Source organism: Mesoplodon mirus (assembly GCF_964341445.2).
Source record: "Mesoplodon mirus genome assembly, chromosome: 3".
Lineage (NCBI taxonomy): Eukaryota > Metazoa > Chordata > Mammalia > Artiodactyla > Ziphiidae > Mesoplodon > Mesoplodon mirus.
The window spans coordinates 18,927,491-18,948,924 of NC_138978.1; the positions used below are offsets into that span (position 1 = coordinate 18,927,491).

Consider the following 21,434-nt stretch of genomic DNA (forward strand, 5'->3'; position numbering starts at 1 on the left):
CAGATACAAAATCAACACACAAAACTACAAAACTCAGTTGCATTTTACTCACTAGCCATGAACAATTTCTGAAAATGAAACTAAGAAAAAAATTCCATTTATAATAGCATCAAAAAGAATAAAATACTTAGGAATAAACTTCACCAAGGAGGGGAAAGACTTGAACACTGAAAACCACAAAATGTTCCTGAAAAAAAGTAAAGACAACACAAATAAGTGGCAAGACATTCGTGTTCATGGATTGGAAGACTTCATATTGTTAAGATGCCAATGCTACCCAAAGCAATTTACAGATTTAATGCAAACACTACCAAAATCCCAATGGTATTTTTTTCCAGAAAAAGAAAAATCAATCCTAAAATTCATATGGAATCTCAGAGAACCCTGAAAAAGAATAAAGTTGGAGGTCTCACACTTCCTGATTTCAAAACTTATTACAAAGCTATAGTAATCAAAACAGTGTGGTACTGGCATAAAGACAGACATATAGACCAATGGACTAGAATAGAGATGGAAACAAATGCTTGCATATATGGTCAAATGATTTTCAACAAGGGTGCCAAAACCAATCAATGGGGAAAGAACAGTTGTTTCAACAAATGGCATTAGGAAAACTAGATATCAATGTGCAAAAGAATGATGTTGGGCCCTTGCCTTACATCATATACCAAAACTAACTCAAAAATGGATCAAAGACTTAAAAATAGGACCTAAAACTATAAACTCTTAGAAGAAGACATGAGGGAAAGCTGCATGACATTGGATTTGGCAGTGATTTCTTGGATATGACACCAAAACACGGGCAACAAAAGTAAAAAGGGACAAAGTGGACTACATCAGAATTTAAAATCTCTGTGCATCAAAGAGCATGATCAACAGAATTAAAAAGCAACCTAAGGAACAGGACAAAATATTTGCAAATCATATATCTGATAAGGGGTTAATATCCAGAATCTATAAAGACCGCCTATGATACAACAACAAAAAATAAATTTGAATAGCCATCTCTCTAAAGAAAATATACAAATAGCCAACAAGCACATGAAGAAGTACTCAACATCACTAATTAGGGAAATGCAAATCAAAACCACAATGAGAGGGACTTCCCTGGTGGCACAGTGGTTAAGAATCTGCCTGCCAATGTAGGGAACACGGGTTCGAGCCCTGGTCTGGGAAGATCCCACATGCCACGGAGCAACTAAGCCCACACGCTGCAACTACTGAGCCTGTGCTCTAGAGCCTGCAAGCCACAACTACTGAGCCCACGTGCCACAACTACTGAAGCCCGCATGCCTAGAGCCCGTGCTCCGCAACAAGAGAAGCCATTGCAATGAGAAGCCCCGCACCGCCACAAAGAGTAGCCCCCACTTGCCACAGCTGGAGGAAGCCCACACACAGCAACGAAGACCCAACGCAGACCCACCCCTAAATAAATAAATAAATAAATAAATAAATAAATAAATAAAATTTTTAAAAAATAGAATTACCATATGATCCGGCAATTCCACTTCTGGTTATATACCCAAAAGAATTGAAAGCAGGGTCTCCAAGAAATATTTATACACCCATGTCCATGGCGACATTATTCACAATAGCCAAAAGGTGGAAGCAACCCAAGTGTCCATCAGTGGATGAATGGCTAAACAAAATATGTTATATACATACAGTGGATTATTGTTTAGCCTTAAAAATGATGGAAATACTGACACATGCTACAACATGGATGAACAGTGAAGACATTATGCTAAGTGAAATAAGCCAGTCACAAAAAGACAAATACTGTGTGATTCCACTTATATTAGGTACCTAGAGTACTCAGATTCATAGAGACAGAGGGTTGAATGATGGTTCCCAGGAGCTGGGGGTGGGGATGGTGGGGACTGGGGGAGAAATGAAGAGTTGTTTTGTTAGTACAAAGTTTTGATCTTGTAAGATGAAAAGTTCTAAAGATCGGTTGCCCAACAATGTGAATATACTTAACAATGCTGAACTGTACGCTTAAGAATGGTTAAGATCGTAAGTGTTATGTGTATTTCACCACAATTAAAATTTTTAAAAATTTAAAGCAACTATAATTAATATTTTGAGAGGAACAGGAGACAATATGTCCATGAACAAGAATAGGATGCTATAAAAAAGAACAAGAGGGCTTCCCTGGTGGCGCAGTGGTTGGGAGTCCGCCTGCCAATGTGGGGGATGTGGGTTTGTGCCCCGGGCCGGGGGGGTCCCACATGCCACGGAGCAGCTGGGCCCATGAAGCCATGGCTGCTGGGCCTGCACATCCGGAGCCTGTGCTCCGTGGCGGGGTGGGCCGCAGTGGTGGGAGGCCCGTGTACTGCAAAAAAAAAAAAAAAGAACAAGAAGTTGCTCTTAGAAGTGAAAAATTCTGAGAAGAGACATAAAAGAAAAATCCAAATAAAAAAGTTGGAAGATAAAGTTGAGGTAATGTCCCAGAAAATAAACAAACATTTTTTAAAATGGAAAATTGGAAAGAACATTCTAAAAAATTAGAGGATCAATCCAAGAGGCCCAACATCCATCTAAAATAGAAAAAGCAAAAACAGAAATGAAATGGAGGGAATCAGCACAAAGAAATGTCCCCAAAATTGATTTTCAGATTAGGAGATTGATTTATAGATTTAAAGGTTCACCAAGAAGTGCCCGTAGTAAAGGCACATCATTTGAAACTTTAGACCTCTGAGAGATCCTAAAAACTTTCAGAGAGAAAAATCAAGTCACACACGCACAGAATCGGGAATCAGAATGTCGCCTGACTTTTCAACAGCAACCATGGATCAACTCCTCAAAATCCTGAGGGAAATTTATTTCCAATCTAGAACTCTACACCCAGTAGAACTAGCAATCAAAGCTACTGGAATACATGCTCTACCAAAACAGGGAAATAAACCCTGTTTGGGAGCCGGCGGGGGCGGGGGGGCGGGAAGGCAGAAAGCAAGAGAACCAGAAAACAGGATCCAACACAGGAAAGAATCAAAGGAAATTTCCAGGGTGGTAGTAAAACAAGGTCCCAGGACAATGGCTCTACAGGTCTGTAGGGTAAGCAGTCCAGGTTGGAGCCCAGGGACAATGCCTCAGGCGGGGTGTCTCTAAGAAACACAGAGACCTGAACGACCACCTGGTGTGTCCAACCAGATAAAGAGACGTTTTAGGGTACTGCTGGACAGTTGGGGGATGAATTAGCGATGGGTACATAAGGAAGTTTGTTTTCGTTGGTTTTGTTTTTGTTTTTTAATAAGGTGATTAAATACCTCTAGAAAAGCAAAAATGTTGTCCAGTAAGGAAAAATGAAATCATAACACACTTCAAGGCTCAGCTATGAACAATAGTTACATAGTCATAATACTTAAACACTGAATACTGATGCCACAGCAACAAAATGATATAACTAAACTGAGAGGAAGGAAGGGAAAATAATGTGTGGGATGTGGGTAGATGAAAGGGCGTTAACTCTTCACCTTCCATAGAAGAGAGGCAATAGATAAAGTTTCAAAAAGTGGAAAATCTGAATTAGGTGTGTTATTTAAAAATAAGGAGGCAGGGCTTCCCTGGTGGCGCAGTGGTTGAGAGTCTGCCTGCCGATGCAGGGGACACGGGTTCGTGCCCCGGTCCAGGAAAATCCCACATGCTGCGGAGCGGCTGGGCCTGTGAGCCATGGCCGCTGAGCCTGCGCGTCCGGAGCCTGTGCTCCGCAACGGGAGAGGCCACAGCAGTGAGAGGCCCGCGTACTGCAAAAATAAATAAATAAATAAATAAATAAATAAATAAAAATAAGGAGGCATATGACAGAAGTGCCATCTAAAATGCATGAAAAAGGGGTTGTCTTTGGAAGTGAGACTTGAGACTGGGGAAAGGATGGGTAGGAAACTGATTTTTTAATTATATGTCTACTATAAGGCAGTTATATGACTTTTTCAATGAATACCAGTATAAGTATGCTAGAGCTAAAAATTAAATTGAAAAAAGAAAAAAAAATCCAACTACATGCCAGTCTATGAAGCAGTGATGATACTGCTCTGGTACAAAGCTGGGAGCTCCTACCATGGACGGGAGAGAGGGGAAGAAAGACTTAAGGGAGGGGACAGCCTTGTGCTCTGCCTGGATGAATGGGACCAGGCCGGCCTCTCCAGTCTTCTGAATAGAAAGGACAGTGGGAGCTCTAGGGCAGCTGAACCCTTCCGAGGAACCAGTTTAGAGGAAGAGGAGCCGAAGGCAGGACAGCAGGCCCGAAGGTGTCAGGAGGAGCCCCTGAAGGGAGGAATGGTCCCAGAGCCGGTGCCAGAGGGAGGAAATCCCTGCAACGGAGGCCAAGGTGAGTTGTCCACAAGGTAACAAAATGGCTAACGATGTCAAATGCTGCTTTGTGGTCCAGAGGACTTAACATAAACACACCCTTGCAGGACTTCCCTGGTGGTCTGGTGGTTAAGACTCTGCACTTCCACTTCAGGGGCACAGGTTCCCCTTAGTCAGGGAACTAAGATCCCCTATGCCGCGTGGCCAAAAATAAAAATTAAAAACAAACAAACAAAACAGACCCTTGCACACTGTGATCTCAACGCAGTCCAGGGTAAACCTCCCCACACCCACCCCCCGCCAGGATATTCTAAAAGCAGTGGGAACAGAACAGAAGCAGGACTAGATGAGTGAGCCTACACTAGGCTCCCAAGTGCAGCGCCCCACCCCTTCCTGTTCTCTGAGAGGCAGGAGGCTTAGTTACCTGGTCGAATGCAGGCAATGCTTCGGACACACTTATACTAAAGAAATGGTCATCTAGCTGAAATTCAAATTAACTGGGCTTCCCGTGTCATGATACATTAACTCTAGCAACCCCAGGAGGCTACGCCTTCCCAAAAGCTTGGAGATATCTCAGCCTTGCAAGCGGAAACTTTGCTACTGGCTTCTCCCACCAGCCTCCTGATGCTTGTGGGGAAGAGGACCCTGAGGCAGTGAGGTCCAGTGGGTGGATCCTTGTGCCTCTCAGAGCCTGTCCTCTTATGGAGAAATAAGGCCATGGCTATGGCGTGGGGACAGTAGGAGACCTCCATGTCCTTCTGGAGTGATTTGCTTTACCACAAGCATGTATTACTTTTATAATCAGCAACAAGCCATAAAGACATTTCCACCTTAAAAATAAAATAAAATGAGGCTGCAGTGGACCAGGTAATCTCTGAGGCCCCCACTGAAGCTAAGATTCTGCCGTTCCAAGTAATTTCCTAGTCTTTATTTGCATGTCATTTTAGGAGCATTCAGTGAGGCAGCGTTGTGAGGGGGAGGGTTGCTTTTATCCCCCCCACCCCACCCCCAGGGATTCTGAGCCCAACCGGCTGGCCTGGGGCGAATGTGGCCAGGCTCTGGGACATATCATCTTCCCACTGTCCCCACTCTGGGAGGTCACCTGGCTTGGCCTGGCCTAGCCCAAGCCTCTGGGCTCATTCCTGACCTGGAAGACTCCCCGAATGACCTGTTCTGAAGCCACCGAAAGGGCTTGGGTGTTGGCTCTGTAGGAGACTCCTGGGCCCCCATCAGAGCAGTCCTGAGATTCTAGGGAGCTTGTGATTTAACAAATCCTGAAAGGGGCAGATGTGTCCCCATACCCAGGGTCAAGTGTCTCTTTGCCAGTACACTAGTACCCCTCCCTAGTAAGAGGCCCCACTGGAAGCTCTCAGGGGAGGGTGGAAAACGCCCCATCCATGTGCAGCATACGGTGGACTCACAGAAGAGTGAGGGCCCTGTCGTGGGTCACCCGAGCCTGAGTGGAGCCCCAGTTCCACCTCCTGTCAGCCTTGTGACCTCGGGCAAGTCGCTTAACTGAGAGCCTGGGTAATCCTGTGATAGTGACATAATGAATGCAAACCCCCGGAGGTGGCAGCCGGAGGAGGAGAGGTGATCACAAACAGGAATGGTATCTGTTTAATCCCGGGAGAGTCCAGAGGCTCCCCTTTGGCCAAAGGAGCTTTTGATCTGCAATTCCTACAGACCCAGGACCACTCTGGAAGGTTCCCCACCCTCAGAGAGTACCCTCCCGGCTTTAGTCCAGGCGAGGGCCACTACCGGCCGCTGGAGCTGTGACTGGTCTCCCAGCTCAGGCGCAGGAGCCTGGCCCACGACCTTGGAAGAATCTGGGAGAAAGCTTCACCAAGCGACAGTACTTTTCCATTGCACTGCTCGGCCGCCTCATCTGGCTTTCTGCCGCGCAGACAAGAGGCAAAGTGAGCCAGGCCGGCCCATCAGGAACCCACCCGAACTCACCCTCAGAGATGCGGGTAGGGATGTGAGGGGCAATGGGAATCCTAGAAAGAGGAGGGGGATACCGAACGCTCCAGGAGGAGCTTAGAGACCACCAGTGAGACCTGAGAAACTTGCGTTGGCAAAGCCCTCCGGTGGATTTCAGGAGATTCCTACCTCCACCCCTTCCCCTCCGACGATAATGATTAAACCCGATCCACCGCGCCTGTGCTGCGTCTCGGGCGAAGAGCACTGCTAGCCTGCGCGGGGGAGGAGAGAGAGGAGGGCGAGAGGAGGGGACAAGAGAGCTAGCGGTCCCGCCCGGTGATGTAGGCAGCCCGGGGAGGTGGAGCCGCGACGCGTGAAGGAGTCCCCTCCGCAGTCGCGCTCTCTCGGTCTACCCCTCCGAGCAGCCAGCCGCCAGCCCCGGCTCCGGCGACCTCCCTGCCGCCGCAATTTGGGCGGGGGGCCGTGGGATCCCCCCTATTCGGGCCTGGGGGGCGTCTCGTCCCCGCCCAGCCCCTGCCCCTCCTTGCTTCCCGGACGTCTGGAGCGACTCCCAGGGGACGCTGTTCCCGGACGCTCGGCCGCTGCCTGGGCATCTCGGCTGCCAGCCCGGCTGGGCACCGGGCATCTGCGAAGCTAGCTAGCCCTGCCTGGCACTGGGCATCTCTGAGCACCGACTGTCTCCGGCGCCGCCCAGCTTCTCGAAAGCCCGGGGCCGCGGGCTTCTGCGCGCCCTCCCCCACGGCCGCCGGGCAGGACGCCCGTGAGCTCGCGGCGTCCCCAGCCCCTCTGGCCGCCGCCGCGATGCTGCCCTGGAGACGTAACAAATTCGTGCTGGTGGAGGACGAGGCCAAGTGCAAGGCGAAGAGCCTGAGCCCGGGGCTCGCCTACACGTCGCTGCTCTCCAGCTTCCTGCGCTCCTGCCCGGACCTGCTACCCGACTGGCCGCTGGAGCGCCTGGGCCGCGTGTTCCGCAGCCGGCGCCAGAAAGTGGAGCTCAACAAGGAGGACCCGACCTACACCGTGTGGTACCTGGGCAACGCCGTCACCCTGCACGCCAAGGGCGACGGCTGCACCGACGACGCCGTGGGCAAGATCTGGGCACGCTGCGGGCCGGGCGGGGGCACCAAGATGAAGCTGACGCTAGGCCCGCACGGCATCCGCATGCAGCCGTGCGAGCGCAGCGGCTCTGGGGGCTCGGGGAGCCGCAGACCGGCGCACGCCTACCTGCTACCGCGCATCACCTACTGCACGGCGGACGGGCGCCACCCGCGCGTCTTCGCCTGGGTCTACCGCCACCAGGCGCGCCACAAGGCCGTGGTGCTGCGCTGCCACGCCGTGCTGCTGGCGCGGGCGCACAAGGCGCGCGCCCTGGCCCGCCTGCTCCGCCAGACCGCGCTGGCGGCTTTCAGCGACTTCAAGCGCCTGCAGCGCCAGAGCGACGCGCGCCACGTGCGCCAGCAGCACCTCCTCGCGGGGGGCGCCGCCGCCTCGGTGCCCCGCGCCCCGCTGCGCCGGCTGCTCAACGCCAAGTGCGCCTACAGGCCGCCGGCCGCCGAGCGCGGCCGCGGGGCGCCGCGCCTCAGCAGCATCCAGGAGGAGGACGAGGACCAGGACGAGGAGGCGGAGGAGCGCGAGGAAGGAGCCCCCCAGAGCGAGCGGCCGGAGGTGCTCAGCCTGGCCCGGGAGCTGAGGACGTGCAGCCTGCGGGGCGCCCCGGCGCCTCCGCCGCCCTCGCAGCCTCGCCGCTGGAAGGCCGGCCACCGGGAGCGGGCCGGCCAGGCGCGCTGAGAGCCGAAGGGACAGGACTTGCGGCCCCAGACCCGGCCGGCCTGACTTAACAGCCTCTAACCCCGGCCCTGCCCGCTACGGCTCCCCCTGGTACCCCGGCCCGTGCCTCCCTCGTGGTCTCTGTTGTCCGCGAGCCTCATCCTGGCTCACGGTGATGCCTGACACGCCCTTGTGTTGGGGAACCAGACGGGGGAGCAGCAGAATTCAGTGCTCACCTCTCCCCCCACCTGAAACTCCCGGAGCCCTCCACTGTGGATTTGCCCCCTACGCTTCCCACCAAGCCTCTTTACCCATAGGCCACGCCCTCCCTCCCCAAACATCCTCTCAAGAGTAGGGGGAGAGACGTTTCCAGAAATCCAGGAGGGTGGCCTTGGATCTTGGCCAGGTGGAGGCAGTGATCCTGCCCTTGACCAGGCTAGCCTTCCTCCCTGGGATGAGACCAACCCTGGGGAGGCATTCTTGTAGGGGGAAGAGTAAGTAGCCCTGGAGAACTGAGGCCAGGCCCAAAGTGGCAACTGAGTCTGCTGCCTTACGCACAAGGAAGACTTCTCTATACCTGGCCTCTCTACCCCTTGGAGGACTTCTGGGACTTCACTGCTCTGGCTCTGGAGAAGACTGGGATGTTCCTACCAACCCCAACCACAGGCTAGGCCGAGTAACAGCTCTCTGCCCCAGATGGCTGTCCAAGCCATCTGGCACCTGCCACCCCCCACAGGACTCCTCACCCACCCCATCTTTCTGCATACCGATGTATGTGGTTCCCCCCTAGGTGCCCCACAACCAGGATCAAGACGAGGCCTCCAGAGGAGGTAAGGAGGACCTCTGGCAGTGCTTGAGGACACTGACTACCCAGAAAATGGACACAGGAGGGATGCCCCCAAGTTGAGGCTTGTCAGAGCACGAGGGTCCTGACAGGAGCTGGATTCTCATAGCAGGATGAGGCAGGAGGATGCGGTAACCCAACAGAGAGAGCGGGCCCCTGCCCATGTGTCTCTCAGCAAGGCCACTAAAAACCCAAAGATCTATGTGTCACCAAATGATCACTGTAAATAAAGTGTTCCTGCTTTTTCAGCCTGTCACCACTCCTGTGTTGTGTTTGATGCCAGGCCTGCTGGGGGTGAAAAGATTATTGTCAGAACCTTGAAGGGCAGGAGAAGACCCCAGGAAGTATCCCCTTTAGCAGCTGGAGCCAACTCTCAGGATAGGGGGGGACGAAGGGGCTGCTGCCAGGAAGCTGTTCCCTTCACGTCGGGAAAGGAAACAGTAGCAGGTGCCTCGCCTGCACGTCACCTGTGCCAAGCCCGGAAGGGGCGTCAGCTGTCTGTCTCGGCGTCCCGGAACGTCTCTCGGCCTGGGCACCAAACACAAGTGTCTCTGCGACATTTGGCAGGGAGGGGGCACTGGGCTGGGGCCTTCTCATCAGCCATGTATCTTTGAGAAGGTTCATGTGTATGTATGTCAAAGCAGGTGGTATTTGCTGGGTCTCCTCAAGGATGTAAGGGAGAGGGGTGGGCAACCCAATTTGCTTTCAGAGGAGCTGGAGAGATCTGTCCGGACCATTATAACAGCAGGAGTCCTGAGCTTGGATATCTTCTTTACTTCTGTGCTGAGCTGGGCACTGATCCCAGAGTTGTCCAGAGCCCAGACGAGTGGCCTCTGCAATCACCAGCAACCAGGATTGTTCTGTTTCCTGGAGCTGCTGGAACAGAGGGTACCACTGCCGCTTCACCCTGGAGAAACCCAGGCAGGGTCGGGGGGGGACTCTGAAGGGGAAAGCTGGGCTTGACTTCACATGTTTTGGGGGTGACAGGGATACCCTGCATGTTCATTGCTTCCCTCTTATGCATTGCCAGGGGATTTGTTGGTGTTTCTCCCCATATACAGAAGGAGAGAAGGAAGTGGGAAGATGTCAGCCCCGGGAGAGAAGGATGGGCTGCAAGGCAGCCTCTGGTGTTAAGAGACGACCTCACCCAGAAACAAGGTCACAAGCACAACCTCTTTAATCAGATGCTTGCAGCAGAAATGTACTAAATGCCTGCCTTGGGACAGGCACTAAGCTAGGTCCTAGCGGTCCAGGAGTCCCTTCCCTGTGGCTCTTATATTCTCAAGTGAAATGCATATAATTAAAGGAACATTTGCAATATAATAATTCACAAGCACGCTCCCAGCCTTAGCCTCTGCTCTTCCACTCTTCTCTGGCAGCCACCCAAAACATAGACACACACACACACACACACACACACACACACACACACAAAACTGCCTTCTTCCTTTCCTTGCTCACAGTATGCTCGCTAGACCTGGAGTTAGAAGACCAGAGTGAAAGGATGGTCCCTGCCTCCTTACCAGCTGCATGATGCTGGGCAACTCCCTCAGCCTCTCTGAGCCTCACCTTTATCACTGGTAAAATGGGAGGGGCTAATATCTACCTCACAGGCTGATTATAAGAATTAAATAGAATCGTGTCTGTGAAAAAGCTTTGGCAGATAATAAAATGCCCAGCACATGTGAAGAACAACCATTTTACCCATAGGATTCTTCTCTTTAGATTAGGATTTTTAGTGTGCCTTCCCCCCATGTCCACTCCACTCTCCCTGGCAACGGTGATTATAAGTTGTTTTCTCTCTCTCTCTCTCTCTCTCTCTCCCCCTCTCTCTCTCTGTCTCTTTTTTGGCCACGCTGTGCAGCTTGCGGGATCTCAGCTCCCTGACCAGGGCCATGGCAGTGAAAGCCCGGAATCCTAACCACTAATCCTAACTCCCACATCTCCATCCTCAGTGTGTGTGATGGAGGAAGGACCTGGTCCACCTTCCCTCCCACAGTGGGTTGAGGATGAGATAAGCCACAGGGGAGCCAGCACAGTGCCAACTGCCACCAGGCCACAGAGTGGGTGTTGAGGGCAGCCCCAGCCAGCAGGCCCCAAGCATCGTTGCTACCAAAGGAGGAAGATGCCTCCTGAAAAACCAGGCCCCCTCCATCTATGCACTGACTGCCTTTCTCCCCCGATCTTAGACACAAGCTCAAGAAGATCCCTGAAGCATCGGGCGAGCCATCTGGTGTCCCTGTGTCTCTTTTCCAGCACCAGATTCCCCACCTGTAAAATAAAAATGGGAGGGTTCTCCCAGTCCTAGATTTCCCAGGGGTGCCCCAGGAGCTGCTGTGGGGAGTGATAGGGAGACGGAATGGAGAGGCCGCCCCCCACCTGCTTTAACTGGAGCATCATCTCTGTTTTCCCTTTGGGGTTTATGGGATTCCAGTTGAATAATGGGACCCTACAGATTTTTCTTTTTCGAGTTTTAAACACTGGGTGAGATGCCCTTTAAACTTTCCTTCCAGCCCCCATGCTGTGTGTGTCTTAGGTCCACTGGGTCAACTAGGCCTGAGAAGTAACGCTGGAGTGTGAATGTGTAAATGGAGGGCTTTCCAAGAGCAACAGGCAGCCGGGGACAGTGTGTCTCAGCTGGGCCAGCCTCTTCCTGGGACCTCTGGGGCCTTATTTCCTGTTCTCCTGATCCTACTCCGGAGGGGCTGGGTTGTGACTGCGGTGACTGCGCCACGGCTCACAGCTTAGAGGATAAAGCTGGCCCGCCGATGCCATCCTGATTCCTGGTGCTCCTGTTCCTCACATGGACGTGCTCCCAGGCCCCAGGCATGGCCACGTGTTCCCACCTCCAGGCCCGTGCCCCTGCCCTTCTCACTACCGCAAATGTCCTTTCCTTCCGCTGCACGTGTCCAATCCTACCCTCTCTTCAAGGCCCAGCACAAATCTCACCTCCTCAGAACTTTCCTTAATGCACACCCCTCCCCCACTCCTGCCAAATCTGGGGGTGATCTCTCCTCTCAAACACACAGGACGTGGCCTATCCTTTTCTCGTGGTCCTCATTAGGTTACCCCTGGGATTCCTGTTTATATGGAAGTGTCTTGTCTCTCATACTGATCCATCTTCATTTCCCCACCCCCTTCAGTACCCTGACCATGGCAGGGCAGAGAGTGAGGCTCAATATTAATTTGTTGAATGAACACATGAATGAACGAGCCAGATGGAAGAGCCATCATGGGATAGGAAACCAAGTGGGTGGAGAAGTGTTCCTTCTGCCAGGCTTCTGCCTGGAGATGCTGAAGGAGAGCTATCCTCAGACGCCCTGCTCAGATGGATGGCTATTCTTGGGGAGAAAAACAGCAGCTCAAGAGATGAGGCCAGTGGAAGAAACTGAAGCCTCTGTCCCTGGGGTCTGCTCTGAGCTCCAAATCCCCAGGACTGGGCCTTCTCACTCTCTGGTCTAGCCCAGCCCCAGCAAAGGGCTGCCACTCACAATACAGAGCAGCTCCTGGCGGAGACCAAGCACCTCCAGGTGCACTGTCTGGGCAGCGGGAGGACCATCCAGACAGATGCCGTCTCTAATTTAACACACAGGCGGTCAAACCTGGGCTTGAGCATCAGATAGACCTGACTGCCCTTCCCAGAGCTGCCACCTGATGGCTTTATAACTTGGAGCAGGTTTCTGAAAGCTTTTAGAGCCTTGATTTTCCATCTGTGAAAACAGGGGTGGGTGAGTCTAGATTTTATATGGTTGTTGGGAGAATGAAAGCTTTGCACTTGGATAATTTATTTAGCATAGTGCCCGACGCACATAATAAGTTGTAGCTGCTGCTATGATGTTGATTATCATCATTTTACCTGGAGCTCCCCTTGCTGACAGCTCTGGGATGAGGAGATCAGGTGCCTGGTCCCTGAGACACTAAATATGCTGCTTGTTCATGCCCTGGGGTGGCATCATCTCTAAATCACGGTAGAAGATTCAGCTTCAGCTTGTCTTATTTTCATCTCCAGTTGTTCAACCAGCATAAGCCTGATCGCCTTAACACTAGATTAGATCTAATATCTTAAGCTTTTGTATCTCCTTTTCACCTTAGCACCCAGTGCAATGCCAGGCAAACAGTAAGCACTTCAGAGGTAAATGAATGAACGAATGTTTAGCTGCTGCCGGCAGCAATGTTGACACATAGTCTTCCCAGCTAAGGTCTTCAGAAAGCTGAGATGCCAGTCCTCTGTGAGAGATGGATCAGCCTCCCTCCAGTCCCTGTCTGCCCTTAGCTACAGGCTCTGGAGAAGAGGAAGGGGCTGCTGGCTTAAGGACCAGTAGAGGACAGCCGAAAAGGATCGCGGGGCTGACACGCAGATCTGACGAGTCTCTGAGCCAAAGCTGTCCTCTCTCTCCCTTTGCTCGACTGCCTCCTGTCCATAAAGCACACATGGGTTTGTCAGCTGATCCAGAATAACTGAGCCTCCTCACCACTTAGCTTGAGAGGGAAAGAGGATGGGCAGGTGAGGCATTAAGGGGGAAGGTGGAGTTCAAGCCATCATAGAGGAGACCTCAGCCGGGAAGATTGGGCCAGTACTGCGGCATGCTGGGAACCCTTGACAAAGGCTAAAGAACTTGGAAAGCTCAGGTGGATCTTGTTTTTGTTTGCCCAGCATTCATCCATCTCCCCTTTAAGGCAGAGACTTCCTCTCCATTCTCCCCTGCACTGAGATGTGGTCATGTGACTGAGTTCTGGCCAATACAATTGATGAGTGTCACTCCCAGGGCCTGGGGCAAACAAAACGTAACCTTTGCTTTATTCTCCTGATGGCCGGCTGGATGTCATCACCCAGGGTGTCCTTGGAAACTATATGATGAAGATGGCAGAGCCTCCACCAGCCTGGGTCCCTGAATGGACACGGGAAGTAGAGCCCCAGCCCTGCTAACAATGGGAGCAAAAAAAGAAATTGGGGCTTCCCTGGTGGCGCAGTGGTTGAGAGTCCGCCTGCCGATGCAGGGGACGCGGGTTCGTGCCCCGGTCCGGGAAGATCCCACGTGCCATGGAGCGGCTGGGCCCGTGAGCCATGGCCGCTGAGCCTGCGCATCCAGAGCCTGTGCTCCGCAACAGGAAAGGCCACAACAGTGAGAGGCCCGCGTACCACCAAAAAAAAAAAAAAGAAACGAAATTGTACTGTGTTAGCCGCTGACGTGTTGGGGGGTTTATTGCAGCACGTAGCTTACCTTGACTAACGCACTCGTCTTGGGACCCACTGCCCTGATGCTCCTGGCGAGACCATCATTCTCTGCTCTTGGTCCCTGGGCTTTGGGCGGAGCTGACTTCACACACGTGGGCTCCAGAGGAGAACGTGTGATCCAGGCCTGACCAATCAGAACATCCTGTATCCTTAGCCCCAGAGATTGGTTCTGGAATGGGCATGTGACATGGTCAGAGCCAGTGGAACTTAGTTCTGGGACTTTCGTTGAAACTCTTGGGAAGAGAGAAGCTCACTTTCTGCTGGAGTTGCTGAGAGGTAGGGAGTATGTCTGGTGTTGCTGGCAGCTATCTTGCCACCATGAGGAGAGAGAGGCTGAGAGTCCAACAGGGAAAAGCAGAGCAGGCCACAAACCCCGAAGCATCACTTGAGCCCCTGGATCTCACTGGACCTGCCCAGGTCTGCCCCTGGAGTTTTCAGCTCCTTGAGCCAATAAGCTGTACTTTTTGCTTAAGCCAGTGTGAGTTGGGCCTTCTTTCGCTTACATCTAAGAGAGCTCTGGGGTTTCCCTGGTGGTGCAGTGGTTGAGAGTCCGCCTCCCGATGCAGGGGACACGGGTTCGTGCCCCGGTCCGGGAAGATCCCACATGTCGCGGAGCTGCTGGGCCCGTGAGCCATGGCCACTGAGCCGGCGCGTCCAGAGCCTGTGCTCCGCAAGGGGAGAGGCCACAGCGGGGAGAGGCCTGCGTCCCGCAAAAAAAATAAAAGAGAGCCCTGGCCCTGCCGCCTCTCTTCTCATCAGGTCCCCAGCTCTGGAAAAGGGGGATTGTTGAAAAGCTTCAGGGTCTGCCAGGGTTGCCTGCTTGTGGGACATCCAGGCAGCTCATGGGATCCAAAAGTCCCCAGGCCCTGTCCCTCTCTGAGGTCACCCGGTCTTCCATCCGGGCTGCCCCTCGCACACCTTCCCAGTTTTCCCTCTATGGATGGAGCTCATAGTGCCCGTCCCTCCACGACTTCAATCAGCATATGGCTCTGACCCTGACTCCGACTCCACATGCCTCGTCACTCAGTTTCTGGCCTTCGTTCAAATGCTAGAGCACAAGGCTCAGTGCAGCCCAGGCTCTCGGTGATCACCCCAGATCATGAACCCACCCTGGTCCACTCCTTTGCAACTGAGGAGTCGGCTCATCAGATGTAAATGTGGCCACTAAGCCAACCTCCCAGGAGACCTTCAATGTGGAGGGGGCACCTCTGATGATGGATCGGGATCTGAGCAGGCTGATCTCAAGAGTCAAAGACCCAGAACTGCCTGTTATTCATCCTGGGACATGGACAAGTCACTTAACTGCTCTGCATCCCCATTTCTTCTGTAGTATGGAGGCAACACTCCTAGGTATTTCTGCCTCAGAGGATTCTTATAAAGGGCCATTCAAGTGGGATGCAACATGAGAGGCTTTGAAAAGCATCAAGCACCATATACCGGGCAGGGTGCTTCCTTACGGACTTCCTTACGAACAAGAAAGCTGGAGTGAGGCTGCTCCACAACATCCAGGCTGAAGGGTTCCTCTTTGTGGGGGAGGAGCCCAGGCAAAGGAAATGAACACGAACTGCAGCAAGGGAGGTTTAAAATAGACGTCTGCAGGGATTCCCTGGAGGGGAGAGTTACATGACCAGGAAGAAGCCCAAACAATAAGCTCCCCACACACACCACCCCCCAGGGTAGGCTGGAGGGATGGCTGGTTTCATCCGTCTACAGTCAGGGGGATGGCCAGGGAGGGCCCAGAAGACCCTTGCAGCCCAAGCTGCCTCTGAAGTCCTAAAGCAGGAGCAGGAAACAGCAGGCTGGAGCATCTGCTTCTCTTGTTGTAATCATGCCTGTGATCTTGGATCCCATAGGCCCTGGACAGCTCTGGTGCCTCTCCTGCCACCAAAACCAGCCTCAGATTGTGATCATTCAGCAGCCTTTGAAATAGAGGTGCAGGTGCCAGGAGGTGAGAGGGACATTCCAAGATCAAAGTGGACACTGCCCACACCTGTTCCTCTCTACCTCCCTCAGTCTCCAAAGGACACAAACTCGGAGACCGGCATCACGAACCCTCTGCCAGAATCCCATTGATAAACAGGCCCAGAGGGTGGGATGGGTTCTGGGAAGCGTGCTGCTGTCTTTAGAGGAAGCGTGCACACATGTGCACGTGCACGCACACACTCCTAGATAACTAATGTTGCAGACTGCTGCTTATTCTCTCCCACCTTTCTCCTGACTTGTGAGCATAAACAAACCCACACACACACACACAGAGATTTTGTCGTTTGGTTTTCACAAAAACGGAGTCTTTCTCTAACATCCCACAGCTAGTTTTATCACTTACATCATGCGCTTCCGTCCAGCTCAGGGGATTTCAGTGTAACTCATTCTTCTTTTAATAGCTGCATGGTATATTCAACCATCTCCTGCTAATGTCTGTACAGGTTGTCTCGTGTTTTTAAAAGCATCTAATAAATGTGTGCAGATCCTGGAAGAAGGAGCAGTTGTATGCTGAGCAGATCCACATGTGGGCTGAAAATAAATAGGATCAAGAAGAGTTAACATGAATTCCCGGTGCTGGGATGTCTCAGCCAGAAGGGCCTTCAGAGCTTGTGGTCCAATCTCCTGGTTTAAAGATGTGAAAAGGGATTTGTCCAAGGTCACACTGCTTGCTACTGAAAACTCTGGGGCCATAATGTAGGTCTTCTGACTCTCAGACTAAGAATATCCTGTCCTCTGTACAAAAGATGTTAAAATAAAAATTGGAAATAGGACCAAGAAAGGTTTGTTTAAACTTACAGATGCCCAAAATTTAGGCGTCAAATAAGGAGATAAGATGTACTCAAATCCCACAGAGATAATGACAAAGGGAAGGAGCCTCTTTTTATACTCTTCCTCTTGTCCCTCTCACCAGTCATATTTGCCCAAACACAAGCTCATTTCTGCCTCAGGACCTTTGCACTTGCCACGTCCCAGGGAAGGACCACACCTCTCTCAGATTTTTACATGGCTGCCACCTTCTCACATACAGATCACAGCTCCAATATCACCTCTTCAGAGAGGCCCTCCTTGTTTCCACCCTCCCCACGACTCAAACTAACCTGTTTAGCCGTCATCTGTCCCATTACCCTGCTTGTTGTCATCATCTGTAATGATCTCAGGCATGTGTTTGTCTGTTCATCAACAGTTTCCCCTATTAGAATAGAAGCCCCATGAGGCAGAGCCCTTGCCTGCTGAAGACAGTGCCTGGCGAGTCGTAGGTGCTTAGTAATGATTTGAATTGATAGAGCCCAAGTCTCCTGATTGCTTGTCCAGTGGTGCTTCCTCTGCACCAAGAGGTGTCTGTGCTACAACAGGGCTGTGAAGGCTGGTGGCCCTGGCTCCTGGAGAGAGTGCTGGCTGCCAGCTTCCATAGAGGTTGGGAGGGGGTAAGGATCCTGCAAAGATTCAAAGGCAACAGGTCAGGATGATGTTCTTTCTTCACCTTCAAAGCCAGGACCAGAGCCTCTCTCTGAGCCCTCAGGCTACCACCCTTCTCTGCTGCCTCTACCCTCCTCTCTGCTTGGTCCCTGACCACATTGTGTGCTTCCAGGCAGAGCTCAGGGTGGTCTCTCCTCATCCCACCCCCCCACCCCGCCCCAAGCCATCTCTTCTTGTCTCCTTGTGCCCTTCCCATCACTGGTGTCTTGCCCAGAGAAGGGAACCAGCCAGGAGGGGGACCTAGACACCTGTCCTCTGGGAGCATGCTGTGGGCACTGCCCGGGAGTTCTTGGTCACCGGAACCCCGGGTAACCTTGGTCAAGTCTCTTTACCTCTCTGGGCTTTGTCTCCTCCTCTCAAAAATGAGGCACAGGAAGGCTACGGAAGCTGGACGGCTCTATAGCTCGAATGCTCTGAAGTTGCCACCTGACCATTGTGTTTGTCCCCCAAAATTGGAAAAGAGGAACCAAGCTCCCTTCTGTGTTTTACATTTAAAAAACCAGGTTCCAGGGAATTCACAGGAACTATACACTTTCACTGCTGAGGGTGCAGGTTCAATCCCTGGTCAAGGAACTAAGATCTCACAAGCCTCCCGGTGTGGCCAAAACAATAAAAAATTAAAAATAAAATAAAATAAATATTTTTAATAACAAACATAAAAAATCAGGTTCTGTCTGGGAAAATGGACTGGTATAGGCTACCCTGTGCATGAGGACAGCACGGAGTACAGGTGACTTGGCTGAAATGGCCACTTCTCCAGAGAAGTAAGCCTCTTGGCCTGAATGGAGTCAGGGGTCCAGGCATCCTGGGTGTGGAGCTGTGCCAGAGAAGAGGGTTGCTGACCTGCACAGGGCGAGTCAGTCACCTGGGAAGGCTCAGGCACAGCGCCCTTTCTCAGCCAGGCCCGGACACTCCCCAGACCCCACTGTGGCTTTCCCAGCAGGCGGAGGAGAGACTTACCATCTGTCTAGGGCTTACTGTGCTCTCAGGACCAGGCTGCAGGCCAGAGGGCCACACTCGCAACTATTCAACTTTCTTTTGATAAATATTGAGTGCCTTCTGCACGCCAGGCCCAGTCCTGGGTCCTGAGGAGACAGTGATGAACAAAACACCAAAGAACTTTACCCTTGTGGAGCCCACATCCTAGTGAGGAGAGGCCAATAATAAATAAGAAACACAGTAAATGAATACATTCTGTTAGAGGGAGACACATGTATGGAAAAGAAAAAGTAGAGTGGTGTAAGGAAAGTGGGTGCTACAAGATGGAAAATTCCAAGGTTACAAAATCTCTGGGCTAGAAATGGTCGTGGAAGAGACTGGCAAGATGATCCCCAAAGCCGTCACCTCTCCCTACAGAGGCGTGACTACACATTTCCCAGCCTCCCTTGCTGCCGGGTGTGGCCATGTGACTACGTTCTAGCCAATGGCATGTGAGCCTCTTTCACATTCCTGCCCCAAGCAAGCCTTGTTTTTGCTTTCTTCATCTGCCAGCTGAATGGAGAGGACACCGAGCACTAAGGAAGGCAGAGCCAAAAAAAGTGGGCATCCCTGAAGAGGTGAGCCCCTTGCCCCATGTGATTAGACTTTGCATGAGGGATGAGGGGCTTCACCACAGGCTTGAAGACCAAGCAGGTAGTTTGCAAACCATTCCAGACAGAGAAGAGAAGCCAGCGGCTTTTCAATTTTTTTTTAAGCTTTCTCAGACACATGGCTCTATCCTTTCCTCATCTTCTCCCACCTATCCTGCAACTAATCCCCCACTCATCCATGCATCCATTTATTCACTCAACAAAGATTTATTGAGAAGCTACGCTATTCCAGGCACTGTTCTAGGCACTGGGGTTAGAGCAGTGAACAGCACAGACAAAAATCCCAGCCCTCAAGGGGCTTCCATTCTAGCAGGGCAAGAACAGACAATAAAACAGTGAAAAGAGAGCTCTGTTACTAGACCCACTTTACAGATGAGCAGCCTGAGAAGCAGAAGTTAAGTAACCTAAGCTGATGCGATTTCTGTTTTATAAATTTTTTTACATTTATTTTTATTTATTTTATTTATTTATTTTTGGCTGTGTTGGGTCTTCATTGTTGTGCGCAGGCTTTCTCTAGTTGCGGCGAGCAGGGGCTACTCTTCATTGCAGCGCGGGGGCTTCTCAGTGCTGTGGCTTCTCTTGTTGTGGAGCACAGGCTCTAGGCACACGGGCTTCTGTAGCTGTGGCACGCGGGCTCAGTAGTTGTGGCTTGCAGGCTCTAGAGCACAGGCTCAGTAGTTGTGGCACACGGGCTTAGTTGCTCCGTGGCGTGTGGGATCTTCCCGGGCCAGGGCTCAAACCCGTGTCCCCTGCATTGGCAGGCAGATTCTTAACCATTGCACAACCAGGAATGCCCTTATAAATTTATCTTATTTTATTATGTTTATTTTTGGCCACATTTGGTCTTCGTTGCTGCTCGCGGGCTTTCTCTAGTTGCAGCGAGCCGGGGCTAATCTTTGTTGCGGTGCGTGGGCTTCTCACTGTGGTGGCTTCTCTTATTGTGAACGGAGCACGGGCTCTAGGCACGCCGGCTTCAGTAGTTGTGTCACGTGGGCTCAGTAGTTGTGGCTCGCAGGCTCTAGAGCACAGGTTCAGTAGTTGTGGCGCACGGGTTTAGCTACTCCGTGACATGTGGGATCTTCCCGGACCAGGGCTTGAACACATGTCCCCTGAATTGGCAGGTGGATTCTTAACCACTGAGCCACCAGGAAAGTCCCAGCTGATGTGATTTTTGACTGGATGTAATAAAAGGAGTGTACCTGAGAGCCTGGTGAAGATGGGCTTGATATCATTTCCCTTGGTGGGAATTTGGTTCCTCACAGTGGGGACTTAATTGCCTTTGCAAAGCAGTGGAGATCCTGAGGCTTGCGAGCCAAGGATTTCTGTCCCACTCTGCCTCTTCGTAGCCATGTGACCTGGAGCATGTTTCTTACCCTTTCTGATTCCCCGTTTCCTCACTTGTAAAACATGGATAATAACATACTAACTTCCATGATAGATTGTTCAGTAATGGCCTCTGATGAATTATCTCTCCTTGTGTAAGTCCCCTCTCACATTGACTCTGGGCTTGGCTGTGTGACTTCCTCTGGCAATGGGACATCAGCAAACATGACTCAGGCAAAGGCTTGAAAAATGCTGCACACTGGGGCTTGATGTCCTGGAACTCTGCCATCCCCTGGAAGAAGCCCATGCTGGCCTGCTGGAGACACCTGACCTGGTCAACAGTCAGCACCAACCTCCAGACATGTGAGCAAAGCCATGTTAAACCTCTTGAACCCATTTGTTCCCTTGGATGATTGCACGTGAGTGACCCCAGGCCTGACCAGCAAAAGAACTGCCCAGCTGAGTCCAGTTCAAATTGCTGGCCTACCAAATTGCGAGCAAGTAAAATGGTCATTCCTTTAAACCACTCCATGTTAAGGTGGTTTGTTACACAGCAGTAGATAATGAATACAACAGCCTCAAGGTGTGTCTCTGAGGATTGAATGAGAAAATGTATGGAAAGCATTGTATCTTGTTTGGCATGAAATAATAGCTCAGTCAAGTGTAGTCATTATTATTATCATATTATGGAGCCAAGTTTCTTTGCTTTGGGAACCCTCTCTGTTGGCCTTTCTAGTTATCCCAGTGTAAGGTGAATTGATATTGGAGAATTCTGTGAGGTCACCTTAAATCTGCCTGTGGTGGCTGCAGATTAGGAGGTTAAGGGCTGCCTTGGGTGGACTTTAACCTGACTACTCTTGAATGCAGGGAGAAAGGAATTTCAGACAGAGACCAGGAGGCCCCAATGGGCAGTTATTTAAGGATAAGTAACCAAGGTGGACAAATCTACTATGGACTCTTG

The 21,434-nt window shown here is 51.7% G+C and overlaps 1 protein-coding gene across 1 annotated transcript; it reads left to right on the top strand.

Moving 5' to 3' along the window:
• Nucleotides 1–6,680: 6,680 nt before the first annotated feature.
• Nucleotides 6,681–8,533, top strand: FAM43B (family with sequence similarity 43 member B). Its single transcript, XM_082615513.1, has one exon. It carries the CDS (start codon nucleotides 7,054–7,056, stop codon nucleotides 8,038–8,040), a length of 987 nt encoding a protein of 328 aa, XP_082471639.1. The 5' UTR covers nucleotides 6,681–7,053; the 3' UTR covers nucleotides 8,041–8,533.
• Nucleotides 8,534–21,434: the final 12,901 nt, after the last annotated feature.

What these genes read in the sequence shown, in the direction of transcription:
- FAM43B (XM_082615513.1), top strand. Translation starts at nt 7,054, where the DNA reads ATGCTGCCCTGGAGACGTAACAAATTCGTGCTGGTGGAGGACGAGGCC.